We start from the raw sequence: 20,240 nt of genomic DNA, 5'->3' as shown, positions 1-20,240 counted from the left end.
TGCAAAGGCAACAAAATTTGGGAAGTCACATTACAATAATATGGGAGTTGTAAAGTGAAAAAGAACTAGATTTCATAAATTACATAAATATGCTTTATAATCTCATCTCAAACCCTACAAGCACCAAGCAGAATAAGAATTACGGAGACAAGAGTTTTTGTGTTGAAGCCCTATTACAGACAAAATTACTTCATCCGTAAACAATGCCCCACCTTGAAGAACCTGCGTCACTGAATAATTTCTTTTGAAGGCCAGGGACGTAGCTATGCCCCTGACATCATGTGCTCTGGGGCGACGTGATGGAGGAGGGTCTGGATTCAGTGCAAGGTCAATGACCCTGCGAATCTATGCTGATATGGTGTTCTTGGTGACCCTCCTCTTAGTCCTTCCTGTGCTAACGAATACTGGTGGCACACGAGGATGGGCTGCGGCTGTTCTCTTGAGGTACAGCCTCAAACTCCTTACTGGGCATAGTAAGAGATGGTCTGGGTCATGTGTTACAGTACCGGAGACTAGAAATCCAGGAGTCGAATCGAGGATCCACTACTCCCAGGTTCTGTGTCTTGGCAATAAACTCAGGGACGAAGCTGAACGTTACCTCTCCCCATCCCCTTGAATGGGCGATGTCACATGAGAGACCATGAAGTTCGCTGACTCGCTTGGAGGCTAAAGCTAGCAGGAACACCGTCTTCCAAGTCAGGTGGCGATCTGTTGCCTGGGGTAATGGTTCGTTGGGAGGTCTCTTAAGATACCTGAGAACTCGAACCACGTTCCATGTGGGAGGTCTCACTTCTGACTGGGGGTAGGTAAGTTCATAACTCCAGATGAGTAGAGAAAGTTCTAGCGATGAAGAAATGTCCATTCCTTTCAGTCTGAAGGCGAGGCTTAAGGCTGAGTGATAGCCTTTTACTGCCAAGACTGATAGGCGCATTTCTTCACGCAAATACACGAGGAACTCTGCTATTGCTGGAATAATGGCATCGAGTGGAAAGATACCCCTTCCACGAAACCAACCACAGAAGATTTTCCACTTTGCCTGGTAGACTGCTGCTGATGATTTTCGCAGATGTCCATACATCCTAATAGCAACTTGTTGCGAAAATCCTCTCTCAGAGAGGAGATGCTAGATAGTCTCCAGGCGTGAAGTTGTAGCAAAGCTACGGCTTTGTGGAAGTGTTGATGTGTGGTTGTTTGAGTAGATTGTGTCGTGGAGGGAGTTCTCTTGGTGGCTCCGTTAGGAGTTGCCAGGTACTGTTGGAACTGTTGAAGGGCCAGAAAGAAGTCCTTCATCTCTAGGAGATTTATGTGGAGGTACTTTTCTGACTCTGACCAGAGGCCTGAGGTCGTGTGGTGCTGCACGTGGGCCCCCCACCCTTTTTTTGAAGCGTCTGAAAACAGCCTCAAATCCAGGGGGAGGACGAGAAGAACCACTCCTTTTCGTAGATTCTCGTCTGTCACCCACCACTGGAGGTCTGTCAGTTCCGCAGGTCCCATGGAGATCTGGATGTACGGGGAGTCGTGTGCTTGATTCCAGCTGGACTTGAGTCACCACTGGAGGGATCTCATCCTGAGGCAACCATTGGGAACTAGACGGGCCAGCGATGAAAGGTGACAGAGGAGACGTAGCTACGATTGGGCTGGAAGTTCTTCTCGTCTGAGAAAAGGTCTTGCGACCTTTCTCAGCCTTGCTATCCTGTTGTCTGATGGGAGGGCTTTGTGGAGAATGGTGTCTACAATCATGCCTAAGTATACCAGTCTTTGAGTGGGAAGCAGAGAGGACTTCTCGAGATTTACCATGATCCCCAGATCCTGGCAAAGTCTCAGAAGTTTGTCTCAGTGTTGAAGAAGGGTTGACACCGAATTTGCTAGGATTAGCCAGTCGTCCAGATAACGGAGGAGACGGATGCCAATCCTGTGTGCCCAAGATGACACTAGGGTGAACACTGGTGAAGACTTGTGGTGCTTGTGGAAAGACCGAAGCACAGCACCTCAAACTGGTATATTCTGTTGTCTAGGCTGAATTTTAAATACTTCCTTGAAGACGGATGGACTGGGATCTGGAAGTACACGTCCTTTAGGTCGTGTGTGCACATAAAGTCTTGCGGTCTTACTGCTAGTCTAATCGTGTCTGCCGTCTCCATGCTGAACGAAGTTTGTTTGACAAACTTGTTCAGAGCTGAGAGGACGATCACTGGTCTCTAGCTTCCAGACGCATTCTTTTCAAGAAAGAGTTGACTGAAGAAGCCTGGGGATCCGTCGAGGACCTCTTGGAGAGGGCCCTCCTTCAACAGGGTCAGGACTTCTACCCGAAGGTCTTGCCCCCCTTGCCGATCCCATGGCAAGGGAGTTCAATGACACTGAATTCCTGGTCAGGGGAGGTAGAAATGCTATGAACGGGACGCGATATCCTAGACTGATCACGAAAATTGTCCAGGAATCGGCCCCGAGTTGCTTCCACCTGTTTGCGCAACTCTGAAGGCATCCCCCCCACTGGTGGAAATGCGGAGGAACTGCCTATCCTAGCGTTTGTGGCCTCAGCTGCTCCCTCTAGGATTTTTACCTCCCCTGGAGGACTTTTTGCCTTTCCTGTCTTTGACAGGAAAGGGCTTAGACACCGTTGTCTTTGGTGCAGTTGTCGTCCTCATGGTCTTGGTTGGACGGGACTGCTGTGGTGCTGGAGGTTTATAGGGCTTAGATGTTAAAGCCTTATGGAGGAGGGAGTCTTGATGAGACTTCCTCCACCTCTCAGCAGCATGTTCCACATCCTTAGGCTCGAACAGAAGAGACCCCTCTATGGAGGTATGTCTGAGCCTATTGATCTCGACGCTAGGGACCTTCTGATGTAATCTCTCAGCTACTGCATCCCAACGTTTCAGGATGGCATTTGCCCACTAGTTCGAGACTTGGTGGGCAAGAAACTCGGTCGTGCGAGTACATGAAAGAAGGAAGGTTTCCATAGCTTTCCTGGTACGTTCCTTGAAGAAAGCCTCAGATCGTATCAGGATACCTAAGGTCCCCAACCAGATATCAAGCCAGGAAGTAGCTTGCATAGCACACTTCGTGACCCTCCTGGTTGAGGATCTCGGCTGCCGAGAACGAGACCTGCCGGTTGGAGAGTCTCTCAAGAGGGACTCCCCTGGTTAGATCTTCCAGCGAGTGGTGAAGCGAAAGAGCTGAACTAGGCTCCTCCAGGATCACGAAGTACCTCCTCTGCTGTACGCGAGGAGGTCGGAGGAGCTTGTTCGTGGTACCGGAACAGTTGGAGGAGGACATCTCGGAGAGTTGCTGGGCGATCTTGTCCCTGGTACTCTTTACCCCTTGAGACCAGGGCAGGGCTGCACTGGTCTTAGAGGGTTTTTGAGTACCAAAGACGCGGTCTAGGACCGTGTCTTTGCCCTCTCGAGGGAGGATCTCCGAGTCGGAAAACTCATTGAGAACCCTCATTAGAATCAGAACCTGCCAGAAAGCATGTTCTGACTCCTGCTGTTCTCCTCCTGTTGTAGGACTTGCAGCGAAATCTCCTTCTATCCCCAAAGGCTCTTCTTGGGGAGAGTCGCGGACATTCCCAGAGTGGCTGGCTGGCTCTATCCTAGCCCTAGTGGAGGACTTTGGCAATGTTTTGGAGTCTTTAGATTCCTTCCAGGGAAGGATGTAAGACTCTAACATCGATGAGTGTGGCATGTCCCTTCTATTCTCGGACTGTGAGGAACTCTCGGCGTGAAGAGAGATTTCCTCCATTGGTGCGATGGGGGAAAGTCTCTCTTCGCATGATTCCCTAGGTGACGGGAGATCTTTGTCCGAAAGGGATGGAGAGTTAGTCCGTGAAATAGGAAGAACTTGCTTCGATGGTCTGAGTGGAGTCGTTTTCGCCCTCGGGGAAATGACCGCGTCCAGAACTCCTCTTTTCCTCTTCAAAGAGGTAGAGGAATCCATGATTCCATTACCTAGATCAGACAGGACACAAGCCTGGGTTACGGCTCTGATCAAGGCATTGAAACAGGGCTGCTGGCTGACAGACGCACTGTCAGACATACCCCTTGAAGGGAAAGGGACCGAAGGTTCCCTGGGAGGAGTTACTGGAATGGGTGGGTTCGCCTTAGGATGTAGCTTTGGGAACCTGAACCCCTCTGCATGTTTCCCTTCTCCCACAATGCGCAGTGGTATGCGCTTGCGAGGAGGGGAATGAGGCGAGGGCGACCTAGCCGGACTTCGTTCCTTTTGGTGCGCATGCTAGCGCGCGGGAGAATATTGGCGCTCGCACGAGGGAGATTAATGGTGCTCACGCAAGGGAGAATATTGGTGCTCGCGCACGGGAGACTGTTGGTGCGAGCGGGCGTGCAGGAGAATCATGATGTGTGCAGGAGGGTGTTTACGCGCGGGCACGCGGGAGAGTGTTAGCGCGCGGGCACGCGGGAGAGTGTTCGAGCGCATCTGTAGAAGAAATACTGCGCGCGCGCGGGAGAATGTCTCCGAGCGTGCGGGCGCGCAGCAGAATCATGATGGGTGCACGGGAAATTGTTGGCGCGCGTCTATAGGAGAGAGAAAGGGCCGGCGTATCTCTGTGTGCGCACAAGTAAAAGTTGGCGCGCAGGTGAGGGAAACAAGGCTGTTGCCTCACCTACAAACTTGCGTGCAGGAGTGATGGTGGGCAGGTTTTGACTGGCTCGTCAGTTGGCGCGCAAGATGACGCTCAGGAGAGCGTGATGTGGGGCGCACATGTTGGCGAGCGGGAGAGCGCTGTTGCGCAGGAGAACATTGGCGAGCAGGTAACTGGCGCGTATGTAAACGTTGGCTCGCAGGTGGGCGCTGGCGCGTAGATCGTGGCGCGTAGATCGTGGCGCGTGAGCGCAGGGCACACTGGTGCACGAGAGCGCACTGGCACGCACGAGATCATTGGCGCGTGTGCTGCATGTGGACTCGCATGGCGCGTAGGAGATCTCTGACCTTGTTGGCACGTAGGTGCATGTTGCCACGTAAGCGCGTGAGGTTGCTGCCCTTTGTAAGGACGAGCGAGATGGGTGGTGCGCCGAAGCGTTGGTGCCTGACGAGCTGCTAGTGAGCGCTGGTCAGGGTGCGTGGGCGCGTGGTGCGCAGTACGATGGTGCGCACTTTGGTGGAGCCTTGTTAGGCCCATACAGGAACAGCGATGGGAGGTCGGCAGGTCTGTCGGATGGATGGTCGACGTGTCCTTTAGAAAGACGACCATCCACCGAAATAGATTGTGAACAATCTGCAGAGAGGTCCGGGACCAAAGTCACAAGACTGGTTGCAGGTGCAGTGATGGACGATCGGTCTAGAGGTTCCTCTGTGGGGGACTGCATAGACGACGTTGAACCAAAGAGGCGCCTTCTAACCGCAGGTGAAGGAAGGCCTCTAAGGCAAAGAGGAAGGCGAGCCTTCCGACGAATGCGCCCTCTGGGGGCCGTTGGATCAGCAAGCTGACTGTCAACAGTCCTCCAAAGAGGAGTTTCCCCACCGGAGGATGGTCAGGAACGGGGGAAACTAAGCCGGCAGCTACCGTAGAGTCTGGAGTGGCAGAGGAGATGGGTGAAGCCGCATGAAACACCTCTGACACAACAACGTTGACAAGTGTCAGGGTATCTACCTCTGTTGGTGACGACGACTGCTTGACAGGAGCTCCCATGCAGATGAAATCAAGCAAAGCCTACTTGGAGGGCGAACCCGTGAGCCCCAAGGAGGACCAAATCTGAAATACAGAAGTTAGTGACAGGGCCTCCCCCGGGGGGAGAGGTGGTGCTGCTTCGCTAGGGGAAGCAACCTCATCTCTCGAGACCCCGGGGTTGGACAGAAATAAATCGGTCTACGCTACTACTCGATGGTCTCTCGAAAAAGACCGACTGAGTAGGAGCTTCGGAGGAGGTTTGGGCGACGGAAGAAGAGGTCTTGGGTTTTTCTTCCTTCGAAGCAACCTTCGAAGGAGAAACATCCCGCTTGGACTTCTTCTTCCGCCGTCGCGAAAACCTCTCCCACTGGGAGAAAGACCACTCCCTACATTCACTACACTTGTTGACAGTATCACACCGTTGGCCTCTGCAAGAAGGACAAAGGGCGTGAGAATCGGTCTCGACCGCCGACATGAATGTTCCACAGGGGCAGTCGGGAAGTCCAAGGCAGGTGCGGTGCATGGTTGCAGAAGCCAACTTCACACACACAGTCTAAGAGAAAAGAAAAAGCAAGAAGCATTAATGGCTGCCAATTGTCGGCGAGGATGAAGAGCGGCAACGTCCATTCACCATCCGAGCCGAAAGCAAAGTGATCTCAATCACAGGTGTGTGAGGGGGAGTGGTAACAAGCTACCCTCCCTAACCCCCGCTAACTAGCGGTGTGGGTACTTAACTCTCGTTAAAAATTAATGGCTCGTTATTTCAGCTATGCCGAAAGTAATACCTTTATTAAATAGCGTGGTTTGTATTCCAGTAACAGAACAAACCTTGTTTAGGGAGCCTTCATGTAGGAATAAACAATAAAAGTACATAGTAAGGTTATCATAATAATGTTATCTTGATTTTTTCAAGAGGAATAAAAATCCAACAATTTTGTGTAACAGAATTTTGATTTTCCTTTTCTCTTTTTATCATGATTATTTTACATCTAGACAAAGAAAATTAAGAAAAAATTCATCATAAAAAGAAAAATTAAAATTGAAAATCTGTCACACAGAATTATTCGATTTAGAAAGTTTTGATGGTATGATTTTCAATACAATTAGTGGAGAAAAATGTACCTAAATTTTTCTTTAAATCATGATTTCTTCTAATAAATATAAATATTTTTGTTCAAATAACTTGAAATTTTTATATGATGAAGGTATTATATATGTTTAAAACATATATAGAAATTGTGTATTTTGATTCATTAAAAAAAAATGCTGTACATAGCAGACAGTCCCCTTAAGTCCTAAAAAAAAAAAATTACATCAATTTGCTAATTTGCCGCATTCCTCAGCTATGTTAATGAGGAGAAGTGCTGGTTTTCACTTCACCTCTTCTTCAATAAGATGATTAATATTAAGATCCCGAATTATTTTAGAAATTGCTGCAGCTCGTGTATCACGATCTCTATAAACATCAGCCCTCACATCCCAAAGGCCAAAAGGGTGTTGTTTATTTAACCCCCAACGAGCACAGTTCTCGATATTTTGGTAATCACATGAAAAAACCTATACTGAACTTTGCTCGTTGCTTCTACATTTCTGATGTCACCTTAAACAAAGTTCATCCGTGTGGACGGAGCCTAAGAATAAATAAGTTAGAAGTTTTACCTATTTCTACCATTACTCTCAATACTAAATTATATCTTAGAATAAGCAGTTAACTAAATAGTCTTCTTTCTCGACTATTAAAATTTAACCTAATCTTTAAGAATTGTTAGTGAAAAAAAAGTTTTAGAATCTATTGAAGTAAGGATAAAATGTTTCACTTTATTCCATATTGCAAAATTACCTCTGATACAACGCCTACAACACTTGGAGTGATAAGCTGAACTAACGCATGATGCCATGGAGGGCGTTGTACATTCCAGACCTGCAATAAATATAACATGGTGTTATAAATAACCAATTTAAGCAATCTTATTATGCAATCTCCTACTTTACATTTCTTTATTATATTTATGTAAATCTTAAAAGCAAGCTACTGTACATCAAATCATTTTTTAAATCCACTTGTATACATGAAAGACAGATAGAAAAGAACTAAAAAAGTAGTTTTTTAGTCTTTAGCATGTAGGTGTACATGCAATTACATACATTGCAAAATGAGCTATACATCTCTAGCTTATGTTGTAATATGTTCAAGTTGGCTGCTCTTACTACAAAAGGAAATGTCATCTTTGCAATTTATTGACTTCTTAGCATTACAATTATGCTACATGCTTCCCTAGAGACTGACCATATATCCGAATGATCAGCACCCAAGTCCCCTTTCCACCCAAGGAAGGGTCAAGCAATGGCTGCTAATAACTCGGCAGGTAGACCTATAGGTATCCTCAAATCTTCCATCCTTAGCTCACAAGGATGGTGAGGCTGCAGACACTACAAGAAATGCTCAAATTCAATAATTTCTTAAAGAGTCTGCAATCTCATCATCCTTGTAAGCTAAGGATGGGGGGATTTGGGGGAGCCTATAGGTCTACCTCCTGAGACATCAGCAGCCATTACCTGGCTCTCCCTTGGTCCTAGCTTGATGGAGAGGGGACTTGGGCACTAATCATAAGTATACTGTATATATGGTCATTCTTCAAAGTATTGTCCTAATAAGCCATCGTCACTGTCCCTTGCCTCTGTTATTCATGAGTAACCTTTAGCCATTATTACTGTACCTTGCCTCTGCCATTCATGAGCACCCTTTAACCATTGAACAATAAACATAAAGAATTAATATACAGTATAGAAAAGAAGAAATACATATTTAAGTGTGTAGCAACCCAAAATTATTTTGACAGGTATGCTTCAGGACATAAGTCACTCAGTAACCTTGATGATGATGTGTCCAGTGTGCATCACTCACTGCCTGAGACTCTTTATTTCACACTGAAAGTTTCTCTGTGAGCATCATTTGAGATAGACATAAGCTGGTATGTATATCAATCAATGTGGACAACATTTTCTGAAAGCTTAACATGATTAATGTGGCATGTTAAATTGGGTAACAGGCATAAAATTGTGATTCTGATTAAAATATCCAAGTCAGAGAACATTTGGATTATAGCTTTATACATAATCTCTTTATCAAGAATATGTCCTGCTCACTAAACTTGATTCTTGCCAAAAAGCTCTCGCTTCGAAAGGTTATTACAAGTAAATTCTAAGCAAGGGTCATTGAAATAATAGATAAATAACTTTCAAAGGATTAAATAAATTAAATCTAAATGAGAAGACCTTTGTATATCAATGGGGAAAGACACAACAGTGGGAAAACGGAAGAGAGTGAAATACGAGTGGAAAACTCCTTTATCAACCTGGATTACTAGCCATAACATTGGAAGCCATTCTAGAGTCACATTTCCTGTGTCTGGAGGTGTGCTATTTTTTCACTCTTCCTATATATCACATTAAAGGTTATATCTTTCTCTAAAGAATTATGGCAGTCTCCTTCTATCTTCAACAACAGAACTTTTGCTTCTAACAGGAATGCATATTGAATGTAATTTATCACTTAGTACAGTTATTAGGAGTTTTCTGGAAAACTGCAAAATCTATGTTTGGAAGAATCAAAGGACAAACCAGATAATAAACACCAATTAAACATAGGAAAACCAACCAGAATGACCTTTAGTAGTACACACACGACTTTGTCTTGCAAAAAAACTGCAAAATGAAAGGTAATACTATCTAGCAGTTGTAGTATAGTACAGTAGTAGTAATCCATTCTAAAATATTATACAGTATCCAGTTTACTAAATCTCGAGCATTGGGTCAAAGGGGACTGAAAAGAAATCTTAGCAAGCCTAACTTGTGTAGCCTAACATTGCTGTGATACAAAGATGCCAAAGATATATCGTAACTACAAAATGCTCATTTAAGAAGTCTGATATGCTACACATTCTGACCCTAGATAAGGTTTTATTCTTTATCAAATCAAAAGTCCTGAACTAAACTAGCCAACAGTAACTGAATATAATCTGATGTCAAATCTTGGATCCACTGCTGAATGGGATTGGAATTTTGAATCATGGCAGCATCACCAAGCTATCAAAAGTTTAGAAAAGTTGTTTCTGAAATTTTGGACGTTGGTGGAGCACATTAAAAACTCTAAATACTGTGCAAATGTCATAGGCTTAGGTTTCAGTGAATATCACATGCTTGAACAAGTTGTCTTGAATACCACAAGGATGAATATACTATAAATAACGAAAAAAAGCAATAAAGATTTAAGAGGAAAGTTGAGTGTTCAAGGAACACCATTGAAAATGCTGAAAAGTTTAGCACTAAATGAAGGCCTCTTAACACAGTGGTGTGGCTTGCCCATTTATCCACCACTGGAGAGGTTGTTTAAAACTGATAAGACCTCACAAACAAAATCTTCATAGGATTTTAAAAAGTATGTAGGCGTACATGATCTTTTTCTGAGGGTTAATGTGCTGTGCGGTCTTCAAGGACTTTCCTGTGAAAGGCTAGTACAGGGAATCCAATCCAACATGATTAGCAAAGAAATGTTGTCTGCCCTGCTCTAGGGCCAGTGTATCAATGTGCAAAGCATGGACTAATTATGTATAAGAGACGCCTTTGAGTTCAGCAGTATTAAACTTGACACAGCACCTCTGACAACCCTGAAATTACCAAATAATTCTTCTTCACTCAAGGGATTAACTACAGCAATGCAATTGTACAGTGGCTATTTTCCTCTTGGTAAAGGTAGAAGAGACTCTAGCTATGATAAGCAGTTCTTCTAGGAGGACACTCCAAAATCAAACCATTGTTCTCTAGTCTTGGGTAGTGCCATAACCTCTGTACCTTGGCCTTCCACTGTCTTGGACTAGAATTCTCTTGCTTAAGGGTATTCTCGGGCATGATCTTCTTTCTTATTTCTCTTCCTCTTATTTGTTTAAGCTTTATAGTTTATATATAAAAGGTCTAATTTAATGTTGCTATTGTTTTTAAAATATTTTGCTTTTCCAACTAGGGTTATAGCTTAGCTTGTGATAATAATAATAATAACGATGCTGAAAACTGTCTATTATGGGTGACATCATTACTACATCTCAACGCATAGAAAGAAGACCACTCTAATTTCTAATGGAACATAAACTTGTGCCCTGCTGCTATCTATCCATTGGTCATCAAAGAATCAACATCTTCATGGAATCAAGAATCTTTTAACACAGTACAATCAAGATTAAGTAGAGTAAAAGGAATCTCATTTTGGTTACCACTATTTATGTTGTGAATAGCATCAGGAGCTATCCATATTCTAATGACACTATTTAATAAATGTCATCCTGTCTCCATCCTTAAACCCCATAATGTTAAAAAATTGCTTCTTCACAAGAGGTTTTTGCTAATATTGAATTTAAGGACATCCAGAGTTTTACAGGTTGGTCTGGGCATAGGGTGTTCATTAAACACTACCCGATACAATCTTATGCGGTACTTGGCTTGTTCGGAACCCAAACAAGGGGAACTCAGAGAGAAGGATTAGATCCCTCAGCGGAAGTGTGATAACAGACATCCAGTGTTCCCTGGAGTCATACCTTCTGAGGTGAGAATCAGATTTACTAGTGTTTCTTCTCATAAATAAAAACAGTTATTGTATGTTATAGCTTGGTGAAAGACAGTTCCCTAGATAGTACAGTCTACTCAATTAATGCTCTGGTACTAGCCCTTGGAAATGATAGATAGTGACTGGGCGCAAGTTAATGCATAGGTAGAATGGTCCCTAGCTGTAGCATTAGTTCTTTGATCTATGTGGTGATGATATAGTAATGACATTACCCACAAAAGATGGTCTTTAGCCCTGGAGGTGCTGTACCGAGTCTAATAATGCCTGAACTCTTAGGCCCCGTCCACACGAGCGAGCACTGCTTGGTAAGCTTTGCTCGGTGTGACGTCAGAAATGGAGAAACCGCGAGCAAAACTTCGCACAGGGCTTCCCTGATGTTTAGCGAAGTATCAAGGCTTTGCCTGGCAAGGGTTTTCCCTGACGGAAATTCGTCTTCCAATAAAGGGATAAAGCTGTCACACTAATGACATGCCGTCACTTTCGAATATATACATCTGCTTTTGCATATATATATATATATATATATATATATATATATATATATATATATATATATATATATATATATATATATATATATATATATATATATGCAGACATACATACATACACTTACTCATATATATATATATATATATATATATATATATATATATATATATATATATATATATATATATATATATATATATATATATATATATATATATATGCACTGCTTATAAATTATCAATACTCCTAATTAAGGTAAATCTTATAAGCAAAGAAATTAAATAAAAGCTCTAAATTGCAACTTATGCAGTGTACTGTATTATTACATATATCTTAATAATAAATTATCTTTCTCAGTTTTATATTATTTATTGAACTCATTTCCTTAAAATATCTGTGCTGCTTACTATTTTGTTTACGTTTTTTCATGATATTGTTATAATTTCGTTGACGATGAATGTTTCAGGGTTATTTGTTGCTACGTGCTTTATCTACTTGTTGACTTTCTCAAACGTCTTCATACACAGATATGTTTGTGCCTTAATATAATTTAAGTATATAAATTACACCTTGCCCTTATCCTTTTACAAACAACTATATTCACTTCACGTAAACAGTATAGAATAGCAGAAAAATTACGTCACGGGACAGTGGAGTTCCTGTCACACCTGCAGTACCCTAGACGGCCACGGCCCACGAGCTGCCAGTCTTTCACTACCCAACCACCGTCGTTTGGACAAGAGCTTAAATGCGTTCGACAGGCTTAGCTCGCAAAGAGGCAAAGTTTACCAAGCAAAGATCGCTCGTGTGGACGGGGCCTTATACACATTGAATTCATGCTTTGCACATTTATACACTGACCATAGAAGGGGAGACAATACTTCTTTGGTAATTGCAGTCAGGCCCAACTCTTTGTGAAGGTTAGGTAACAGAGACTGGTACGAATTTGCATATCTTTAGTGCCTAACAACTCACTGCCCACTGCCTGCGCTTGGATAATTAACACACTAAGTACTGCTCTGTTTTTACAGTACTTGGTTTCTATCACAGTACACTATAGTTGTTTTTATCTTGTAATACTGTATAATACTCACTGATACTGTAATGCATATTACTGTAATATACTACTATCACTACAATAAAGCTCAACTGTACTGTAAGTGTTCGCTGTTTTCGTTCAGACAACTTAACTCACCGCACATATAGGCTACATTTACAATAAACAAATGTACTGTAATTCTGTACTGTATAATGTGTATACATTTCAAGATCAACTAAGTGACCAAATCTTATATCCATCCATATACCAAGGCACTTCCCCCAATTTTGGGGGGTAGCCGACATCAAGAAACAAAACAAAAAAGGGGACCTCTACTCTCTACATTCCTCCAGCCTAACCAGGGACTCAGCCGAGTTCAGCTGGTACTGCTAGGGTGCCACAGCCCAACCTCCCACATTTCCACCACAGATGAAGCTTCATACTGCTGAGTCCCCTACTGCTGCTACCTCTGCGGTCATCTAAGGCACCGGAGGAAGCAGCAGGGCCTACCGGAACTGCGTCACAATCGCTCGCCATTCATTCCTATTTCTAGCACGCTCTCTTACCTCTCTCACATCTATCCTCCTATCACCCAGAGCTTTCTTCACACCATCCATCCACCCAAACCTTGGCCTTCCTCTTGTACTTCTCCCATCAACTCTTGCATTCATCACCTTCTTTAGCAGACAGGCACTTTCCATTCTCTCAACATGGCCAAACCACCTCAACACATTCATATCCAATCTAGCCGCTAACTCATTTCTTACACCCGTTCTCACCCTCACCACTTCGTTCCTAACCCTATCTACTCGAGATACACCAGCCATACTCCTTAGACACTTCATCTCAAACACATTCAATTTCTGTCTCTCCATCACTTTCATTCCCCACAACTCCGATCCATACATCACAGTTGGTACAATCACTTTCTCATATAGAACTCTCTTTACATTCATGCCCAACCCTATATTTTTTACTACTCCCTTAACTGCCCCCAACACTTTGCAACCTTCATTGACTCTCTGACGTACATCTGCTTCCACTCCACCATTTGCTGCAACAACAGACCCCAAGTACTTAAAACTGATCCACCTCCTCAAGTAACTCTCCATTCAACATGACATTCAACCTTGCACCACCTTCCCTTCTCGTACATCTCATAACCTTACTCTTATCCACATTAACTCTCAACTTCCTTCTCTCACACACCCTTCCAAATTCTGTCACTAGTCGGTCAAGCTTCTCTTCTGTGTCTGCTACTAGTACAGTATCATCCGCAAACAACAACTGATTTACCTCCCATTCATGATCATTCTCGCCTACCAGTTTTAATCCTCATCCAAGCACTCGAGCATTCACCTCTCTCACCACTCCATCAACATACAAGTTCAACAACCATGGCGACATCACACATCCCTGTCTCAGCCCCACTCTCACCGGAAACCAATCGCTCACTTCATTTCCTATTCTAACACATGCTTTACTACCCTTGTAGAAACTTTTCACTGCTTGCAACAACCTTCCACCAACTCCATATAACCTTATCACATTCCACATTGCTTCCCTATCAACTCTATCATATGCTTTCTCCAGATCCATAAACGCAACATACACCTCCTTACCTTTTGCTAAATATTTCTCGCATATCTGCCTAACTGTAAAAATCTGATTCATACAACCCCTACCTCTTCTAAAACCACCCTGTACTTCCAAGATTGCATTCTCTGTTTTATCCTTAATCCTATTAATCAGTACTCTACCATACATTTTTCCAACTACACTCAACAAACTAATACCTCTTGAATTACAACACTCATGCACATCTCCCTTACCCTTATATAGTGGTACAATCTTATATATCAACCAATCTTCGTATGAACTTCTACGCAGCTATCTTTTAGTATGACGCAATTCCTGATGCGTCGGTGTCGTTTTCTGTATGGAATTCGTCCGACATCTACAGTACCCCAGCAATATTTATCCCATTTACTGTGACATACTCATTTTAATTACGGCATATAGTTTTATGTTTAAGTTAAATAAGAATATTTACCGGTAATTTTATTATTATTTATTTATAGTACTCCAGCTCAGTTGTGTTGTCGGTAGGCTAGCTAGTTGTCCGAAACCTAGAATATTCCATATTTGTAATTAAATTTTCTACATACTTGGTAGTTTGGCAGGATTGACAACATTTAATATGCTCAGTATAATTATATTGTGTATTTGTGTTTAAGTAAAATAAAAATAAGAATCAATTTTACCTTTCAAATATTATAATACTTTGGTCTCCAAAAAAAATTTGTTTTGGACAACTACGATTGTTTATATTTTTGCTAAGAGATGGCAGTAGATGATGGTTGACGAATATGTAAACATTATTAAAACTCACAAATTGTTTTATTTTTATACTTTCTTAAACAGAAATACAGCTTATTTTATACACTAAAAATGACAAATTCTTCATAATTTGTATTATTCCTAGCAATAATTACCATAAACCACATCTATAGGAGAATCCTGCGATCTTCAAAAGTCCGATCTGAAAATCAGAAAATTGCAGATAGAGAATAAGAGCCTCCCTAGCCGGCGTCTTCGTGGTTAGTCGGGACAGGACGGTGTCCCTCCCCAAAGGATCCAGTTGGCCCATTGGGTGAGAACCTGGGCCATCAGGAAGCTTACCGCTCTACCCCCTGACAGCACAAATTCTCAGAACTGATCCCTTTTGGCATCAGAGGTTAGGTATTCCATGGTAAACGAGGACACTGCTGCCCTTCATAGATCCAGCCAGGAAGCAACTCCATAGAAGTGGCCTCTTGTAGCAAGAAGTTTATTCCTCCACTCAACATCTTGTCTTCCAAAATGCCCGTGGCGAATGCTACAAGATTGTCCTTCACCAACCTGTGTCCCGAGGGGAGGCCTTCCAGGACGTAGAAAACCCTTTGACTATTCATCGGTGGCGGAAGGAGCTTGCTATAAATGTGTGATCGGAGGGAATTTCTCGGACCTGCGATGGCTCTGTCTCAGTTGGCAAGGGCATAAGAGGTGGCCTGTGACAAGGGCAGGGTCAGGAGCTGTGTAGATTCTACTGGGGCACCATACAAGATTTGAACCTCGGAGATGCCCTGCGGCACGGTTCAAGGAGCTGGGTTGGAGATGCAGTTGTACTGACATTTCAAACTGATGACCCTCTTAAATACAGAAGCCTCCTCCAGGACTGGGTGTTCCTCCACAGGTCTGGAGGAGCCCCTTCCGAGGTATCTCTGCAAATACTGGGCTTCCTCCGAGGCGAAAACTTCTCGGGCGGCAGTGAGGAGGACATAGCAGAACATTCCCGGGACCGGGACCTGACCAGCAAACAATGTCCACTGAAGGAGACTTTGGGCTGGTAGGGATGTGTCGGAATGGTGCCAACCGCGGAGTTCCGTGGCAAGGCGGACGAAACGAGACAGGAAAAGTAGAGGAGTTTCTCCGCTATAGGACCCCTCTGATCCCTGGAAGAAGGAGATCTGCGCACTGAACAGGAACGGTGGTCAGACCGGCGACCGCTACTCCCACTATGCCGACGACGATGACGGGTGGGTGGTGATAAGTTCCCATGACTACTACTGTCTCAATACTTCCTGACTGGAGAGATGATCTCGAGAGAGAGGGAACCTGGATCGTTCCCTCTTCTTCCCCCTCTGAAGTGCCTCCTCCCTTCAAGCCTCTTACATCCAGATGGGGACCTGGGGAAGCTCAGCTGATCTCTTCTTACTCCCCAAGGGAGCATGGGACTCACAGTCTGGTGCAGACAATCCCCTAATTGCATAAGGCTAGTATGGCTGGACTTGCCTCTGGGGAGACCAGAAGGGTGTGGGGAGGGGACCTGACCAAGAGCCTGGCTGCTAGCCCGGGGAACTCAGGAAACCCTCCTGAAAAAGCAAAGGTCCTAAAGGGTTTAGGGCGACCACATGGTAACTTGGCGAAGTGGCCAGGAGCGGTGATAAAGCATGGTTTGGGTTGATCACGTGGGCCGATATCGAGCTGACGGTAAGTGAAGAAGTCTCGGGCCAGGGCGAACACGCGGTCTAATGGAGAGGCCTTAAGCAGCGAGGCAGGTGGTCTGGGTGGAACACACGTGGTCTACGGCTGTTACGTGAGGTGGAACACGTAGGAACCGCCATCCCCGACCAAACATCTGCCAGGGAGGGAACTAAGTCGGGCCTAAACTTCCTGGATGATGTCCTTGACAGAGATACCAGAAGCAACCACTGAAGTCTCTGCCAAGGGAGCGCCACCCGATGCACGGCGCTAACCGGAAGTACCTGACGAAGGAGAAGGCACGGGACGAGCGAGACTCAAACTTGTTGAAAAGCAGGAGGCGGCCCTAGACTCCTGACTCTTCCTCTATGGTGACTGGTCCTTTTTTGTCTTCTTCCTCTCTGTGTGGCCATTAATTTCCACTGGAAGTCAGGCCAGTTCACACATTCGAAGCATGTGTTCTCCCGAGAACAAAGATAACCCTAACACAAGCTTTCCCTTCCCCACCTGGACACCTACGCTGAAGACGCTCACTTTCCATGCTGAATGGTAAAATACAACCAAAACATACACACAGGAAAAAAAGGAGACACAACACGAGGAACAGATCAGACTACCGAATGCAAAGGCAACCAGAACTGTAATAGAGTTCATTGGCCAGGTCAGAACCCGAGCTGACCTTCGGTCATCCCTGGAAGGGGGGAGGAGAGAGGTGGGGATTTCGGGGGAGACCTATCCGGAATTTTCTGGTTTTCTGGTCGGAACTGGGAAGATCCCAGGATTCTCCTATGGATGTGGTTCGTGGAAGTATTCAGCATCGGAACAAACATAAAAATATAATAGTAACAACAAATATAATATGGGGTAAAAGATTTATAATAAAAGTATAGTAACATAAGGCTGGCCTTGAAATTGCCATTCGCCAATTACATGTAGCATACGATAAAAACGCTTTTTCTAAAATATTTTTTGGGGTTCGCCCTTTACATGGGGTCGGTCTTTACACAAGAATATACAGTATTTCAAATAAAACCATTAAAATTATTATGCTCATTGGAAAATTATAGATCAAGTAATAATAGTTTCTTTTAGGAAATATGAGAGTCCTCCATCCCACTAATAGTTTTTCTGTGTGTCAGAATAATGTATTACAGTGAACCCTCGTTTATCGCGGTAAATAGGTTCCAGACCCGGCCGCGATAGGTGAAAATCCGCGAAGTAGTGACACAATATTTACCTATTTATTTAACATGTATATTCAGACTTTTAAAACCTTCCCTTGTACGTAGTACTGTTAACAAACTACCCTTTAATGTACAGAACACTTAATGCATGTACTAATGTACCCTAAACTAAAACAGGCACAAATATTAAGGGCGACTTTATATCATGCGTTTCCTAAACACACCAAAAAGCACGATAAAAAATGGCAACCAATGTTTTGTTTACGTTTATCTCTGATTATAATGAAGAAACAAACGCATTTACACATCTGTGTATAGGTTAGTTTCTGCATCGATTATATTGATTATTCAGTACAGTATGTTGATTTGGTTATTACTAATGTTTTACTTAATTTTTCTTAGGACTTCCAAATGAAATGTTTTTCTTTATGACGCCGCCTGAAACGACGGCGTCATAAAGTACGCTCAGTAAACAAACTAAGGAATTTAACGCGCATGATGAAAGTGATAAATAATGATATTACAGTAAAAGCTTTAATAAAATATGTTATTACAAATATTATTTACCGTATCTATATAAAATCATGCATACGTAGCAAAGCAGGAAAACAATCTACGAGAGAGAGAGAGAGAGAGAGAGAGAGAGAGAGAGAGAGAGAGAGTTGTTTTACATACGTAAATGTAAATTATAAAAAAAAAAAAAAAAATAGCCCCATTTCATATAAAATAGATACAAATATTTTACTTTATCATATTACAGTAGTCTGTATAATACTGTAAAGTTCAGTACAGTATGTTGTTGTTAAAGTCGTGGCGATGAAATTCTCACGAAACAAAAACACGACGCCATTTGAGTACAACAGCTGATTCTCTCTCTCTCTCTCTCTCTCTCTCTCTCTCCTCTCTCTCTCTCTCTCTCTCTCTCTCTCTCTCTCTTCGTGTTATACAATACTTACATTTAGATGAAGAAACTAAAATTAGTTTTCTTAGTGTCAATTAAATACGAAACGAAATAATTAGGCCGAGTCTACATCCATTTCAATCATAGCTAAAAATACGGCATCCGATTTCATCAGCAAACCACTATTTTTTGGGAAATATCATTTTATTCTAGAAAATTGCCACTCTTTAAATAGTTAATTGCACATTAAGAAAGCGTGTACTTTTGTTTTTAAATTTCGGGTTTGTTATAAAAATCGAGTATTGTTGACTTCTTTTTTTTTTTTACTTTTGGCTGTGATTAGATCAGCTGTCATCTAGCTGCCGCTCTTGAGTGTGTACGAATACACTAAAAAAGTATCATTTATACCATTTCTTAACTTATTCAAACCGTCTACAGTATACAGTTGATATTACATAAGCACCAATGTGTTATAACCTATCAAATTTTTTTGTTTATTACATTTAAACCCCCTCTCTCTCTCTCTCTCTCTCTCTCTCTCTCTCTCTCTCTCTCTCTCTCTCTCTCTACCTCTCTCTCTCTCTCTACCTCTCTCTCTCTCTACCTCTCTCTCTCTCTACCTCTCTCTCTCTCTACCTCTCTCTCTCTCTCTCTACCTCTCTCTCTCTACCTCTCTCTCTCTCTCTCTACCTCTCTCTCTCTCTACCTCTCTCTCTCTCTCTCTCTCTCTCTCTCTCTCTCTCTCTCTCTCTCTCTCTCTCTCTCTCTCTCTCTCTCTACCTCTCTCTCTCTGTGGGCTACTTTTCACTACCTCCCATTCCTTACCTCTCTCTATCTCTCTAACAAATGATATCTTTGTTGCTCCTCAAAGTTTCATTTATATTGAAAATCAATCACGATTCAATTTTCCTTACTTTCTCCAATCTCGCACCATCGGTCACATCGCGGTATTTTCGATATTTCTGGAAAATCCGCGATATATGTATATACATGGGTTATGAAAAAAATCCGCGAAGTGGTGAATCCGCGATGGTCGAACCGCGACGTAGCGAGGGTTCACTGTATATCAAATATATAAAAAAAATCCATAACTGAACAAGGCATATTAAACTTACTTGCATCAAGGTTTGTTTCAAGCGAGAGCTTCAGATCGAACCATGATTATATCTACACTTAATTTACATTAATACCATTATAATGCTGAGAATAAGTGGGTGTTTTTGATAAAAATTTAGGTGTCCCGTAAGACACAACAATAGAACCTAAAGAAACGGTGTCCAATGATCGGAGAGTGCATTCTTTCAGTAGTGATCCATAAAAGTCTTTTGCCTCTTCCAGACAATGGCTTTGAGAACTTGGGA

The 20,240-nt window shown here is 43.0% G+C and overlaps 1 protein-coding gene across 1 annotated transcript in view; it reads right to left on the bottom strand.

The window, feature by feature from the left end:
* The window catches only part of LOC137621556 (uncharacterized protein KIAA0825 homolog), a 155,591-nt gene that overhangs the window by 50,611 nt on the left and 84,740 nt on the right, over positions 1 to 20,240 (bottom strand). Inside the window, exon 8 of the mRNA XM_068351948.1 lies at positions 7,464 to 7,544. Coding sequence (XP_068208049.1) covers positions 7,464 to 7,544 — 81 coding nt within the window. The remainder of the gene's footprint in view (positions 1 to 7,463; positions 7,545 to 20,240) is intronic.

This window comes from Palaemon carinicauda, chromosome 28 (assembly GCF_036898095.1).
Source record: "Palaemon carinicauda isolate YSFRI2023 chromosome 28, ASM3689809v2, whole genome shotgun sequence".
NCBI lineage: Eukaryota > Metazoa > Arthropoda > Malacostraca > Decapoda > Palaemonidae > Palaemon > Palaemon carinicauda.
Note: the sequence above shows the minus strand (reverse complement) of the source record. Positions and strands in the feature narration are given on the sequence as shown.